The following is a 3,991-nucleotide window of genomic DNA, read 5'->3' on the forward strand; positions in this document are numbered from 1 at the left end:
GTTGCCAAAGCAAACTACTGTCTTCTCTCCAAAATTCAAATAGGTTCAAACAAAACTTAAACTGAACTAAATCGAATAAAATGCAAACAAAACTAAACGAAAGAGGGCAAAACAAAAAAAAGCAAAAGAAACAAACAGAACTCTAGCCGCATTTACTGCCCAGAGTCAGACCGACTTGAGGTGTCTGCATAACTTCTTTTCTCAGATCCATCAGTAGGACTGGTACTCACTTCTTCCACATCTTCTTTAGGTTCTACTTCCTTCTCTTATTCATCTTCATCTGCCATCTCTACAGCATCTGCAAATTCCTAATTCTCATCCATTTCCAGAGTGCTTATCATCTTTTCAAGGGATATCTTCCTAGCTTCCAGCTCTTTGCAGGTCTCGTTTAACATTGCTATGACTTTTGCTTTGCTGGCTGATGCTCCAGACTTGGATGTTTCAGCCGATGTCATGACAATGTCTGGAACATGCGTACCCTGAAACAATTTATAGTGGAAAGCCAATAGGCTTTCTCTTTTGCATACTACATCATGTTCATTGAGAATGTTGGGATACTGAGTCAGAATTATGCCACACAGGAAGGATGGAAAGGCAATTGGACCCTTAACACTGAAGCTTCTAGCATGCTTCATAGTTTGGTCAAAAATATATGTTCCATAGTCAAACTTTGCCTTTGTTCCTACATCATACAAAAATCTGCCAAGAACAGTTGAAATAGTGGACTTGTGATTTGTTGGTACCCAATTAGATGTTTCTATCTTGTGAAGCATTGCATACTTGATGCTCAGCTTACTTGCAGTTAGTTTCTCTTTTAAGGGCCAGCTTTTTACTTGCTTGGCTGTGATCACTTGACAAACCTTGTTGTCTGTCACTTCAAGCTCAGGTTGAGCTTCATTTGTTCTTACCAAGAAGTTATTAATCACAGAAGGATAGAACGAAACACACTTACCTCTCACAAACACTTTTCTGAAGTCCACACTCTTGCTGTTTCCACAATCTTCAGATAGGTTCACCATAAATTCTTTTACCAGCCTCTCATAACATTTGGGAAGGTTGCACACAGTTTTTAATAGTCCAGCTTCCTGAATTAGCTCTAAGATTTCCTTGTTCTCAAGAGAATTTGGAGCCAACTCCCTTTCAACAGCCGGTCTCTTTTTGAGCACATATTTCCACCTGCTGGCACTAGAGGCATAGTGGAATGACACATTATCAATAGGTATTTCAGGAATACTTGCAGCAAGCTTGCTTGTTGTAGGCTTCTTCCTTGATGGAATGTTAGGGACATCCCCTTCAACATCAGACTCATATTCAACAATTTCCCTCTCCTTTCTTTTCTTTGGAACAACCTTGCTCCAGGACTTTGAGGGACCAACCCCTACACTCTTAGCCACAACTCTGCTCTTGATAGGACCAGCAGAAGTACTCTTCTTCTTGACAGAGTCTTTAACAGTGCTCTTAGCTTCTGCATTCTTTTCAGGGGAACTTTGGGAAATAGCTTTGGCTTTTCTTCTAGTCATCAGCCTGTTGGCTACACTAGGATTTAATGAGGCAAGCAACTCGTCGTCAGAATACTCATCTAAGTCTACCACATTGGTACCTATTTCAGTATTGACCTTAGTGTGCTTATTCTCTTCGATGTCATTGACATCCTCAGTAACATTGGTATTCTCAGCACCTCCTAGTCCATTCTTAATGATCTCCTCTTCAGTTGGGTCACAACCAGAGGTGTGAGCAACTTCAGCCTTACTGGTGTTCTTGAGGGATCAGGCATTATGGTTTGAAGATGGACAGTTATCCCAGGAACTTGATGATTTTCATTCAGAATGCGTGTAACAATTCTGGTAATTGCTTTATCGACATATCTGGTTCCTTCTTTAGTAAGTTCCTCTATGGTATTAGATGCAGAAGGTTTGGCGCCCTTGTTATGAATACCCTCCTTGGGCCGTTTTGCATGTGCTGTTTTAGGCTTTGTGGCCTTTACATCATCACTACTAATCGTCCTTAAAGGTACAACCTCTAGACTCCTATTAGAGTTAGAGGACTCATCCGGTGTTGCCGAGTCAGATACGGGAGATGCATCACACGATTGCTGAGACATTTTGAAACTCTTTGAGACATAACTTGTGTCACGCTTGTGAGAAGAATCCGAGCAGTTCAACCTTCATAAGTAGCGAGAAGGACCAACAGGGATGTTTGCCGTTTGTAGAAGAATAGGAGAGCGAGGGAGCTTTATATGCATACTGAGTGAGGGAAGTTTCAAATCGTGGATATTTAAAAAGTCCAAAAAGTATTCCCCCACATAGGTTAATTGCTATAATATGTTTTGGTTACAAATACCTAACATACCCTTTACCTTCACAATGTCTTCAGATGTTGTTAAAACATTCTCTATGACATTACTTTCAGATAGACTTTTAGAATCATTGCGCATATTTGACTTATCTAGTTTTCTTTCGCGATCAGTAATGTCTATCATAAGGCTTACTCTTTCTTCTAGCAGGAATCTATTGATACTTCTGTACTCCCTTACTTTTGCACACAGATTCTCATTCATTAGACATGTCTCAGTAAAACCTGCAGCTAGTTCACTTACGGTGAGCTCTCCAACATATGATTCTTCATCAGATTCATCAGATTCTTGGCAGTCAACTTTTATTTCCTCTCTGATCATGGAGTAGTCCGAGGGGTAGTTTGGGGTGTTAGGCTCTATTGATACTTCTGTACTCCCTTACTCTTGCACACAGTTTCTCATTCATTAGACATGTCTCAGTAAAACCAGCAGCTAGTTCACTTATGGTGAGATCTCCAACATATGATTCTTCATCAGATTCGTCAGATTCTTGGCAGTCAACTTTTATTTCCTCTCTGATCATGGAGTAGTCCGAGGGGTAGTTTGGGGTGTTAGGCTTCCATAGGTAGCAATTATCTTTAGACCTAAATCCCTTCATGACTTCTTCATTTGCTTCATTAGTGACAATACACTCCTCTTTAGTGAACCTGACATTGAATCCTTCATCACATAGTTGGCTGATGCTTATAAGATTTGTAGCCAGTCCTTTTACAAGTAAGACATTATTTAGATTAGGAACACCCTGACCTTCTGTCTTGCCAAAACCTTTGACTTCTCTTATTTCTCCATCACCAAGAGTCACATAGTTGGTTCCCTCAAGTTTCAGGTATGCTAGTGAGTTCTTTCTCCCAGTCATATGATTTGAGCAACCACTGTCAAGGTACCAATCTTCTTTGGCAGGCATTCTTAGAGAAGTGTGTGCTACTAGAGCAACATTCTTAGCCACCGACCGTTGCTTTCTGTTACAGGTATCATATTCAGGTTTGGCTTGATGAATTTGATTTGGGTATCGAAATAGTCTGAAACAGAATGGCTTTATGTGACCAAATCTTCCACAATGATGACACCTCCATTTTTGGAATTTCTTCTTTGAATGGCTCCTTCTTCTGTTTCCTTGATTTTGTGACATTGGAGCTGACATCTGGTTAGTCACACAAGTTTCAGGCTTTTCTCTCCTGAACCAAGAGGTGAATTCCTCTTTAACCACAAATCCTACCCCGGACATATCTCCTGTTCTTTGTCCAGACTCCAGAATTTCCTTTAGAGTATAAGTTCCATTATTCAGCATTTCGAAGGACTTGGTCATTTGATCAAGTTTGTAGTTCAACATGCTTACTTCACTACTGAGAGATTCTATGGTTGCAAGATGTCTATTATTCTCAGTTTCTAACTCTCTTATGATTATCTCTTGCTTCTCCACTTGTTTGCAGACTTCAGCATTCTTGACACACAACTTCTTTTATGAGGCAGCAAGTTCATCAAAGGTTAGCTCATCATCACTGGAATCATCATCAGATGCATAGACTCTTGTTGGAACTGTGACATGTCTTGCAGTTTCTTCTTCAGAATCAGAGTCTTCATCATACCAAGTGACCGACAGTCTTTTCTTTTGCTCCTTGTGGTAGGTAGGACATTCAA

The 3,991-nt window shown here is 40.3% G+C and overlaps 1 protein-coding gene across 1 annotated transcript; it reads right to left on the bottom strand.

Annotated features, from left to right (window-relative positions):
• Positions 1–308: 308 nt before the first annotated feature.
• LOC131639484 (uncharacterized) lies at positions 309–2,674 on the bottom strand. Its single transcript, XM_058909976.1, has 3 exons — positions 2,357–2,674; positions 1,808–2,092; positions 309–1,757 (listed from the first exon to the last, which is right to left on the bottom strand). Exons 1-3 carry the CDS (start codon positions 2,672–2,674, stop codon positions 309–311), a joined length of 2,052 nt encoding a protein of 683 aa, XP_058765959.1.
• Positions 2,675–3,991: the final 1,317 nt, after the last annotated feature.

This window comes from Vicia villosa, unplaced genomic scaffold, assembly GCF_029867415.1.
Source record: "Vicia villosa cultivar HV-30 ecotype Madison, WI unplaced genomic scaffold, Vvil1.0 ctg.002659F_1_1, whole genome shotgun sequence".
Classification (NCBI taxonomy): Eukaryota; Viridiplantae; Streptophyta; class Magnoliopsida; order Fabales; family Fabaceae; genus Vicia; species Vicia villosa.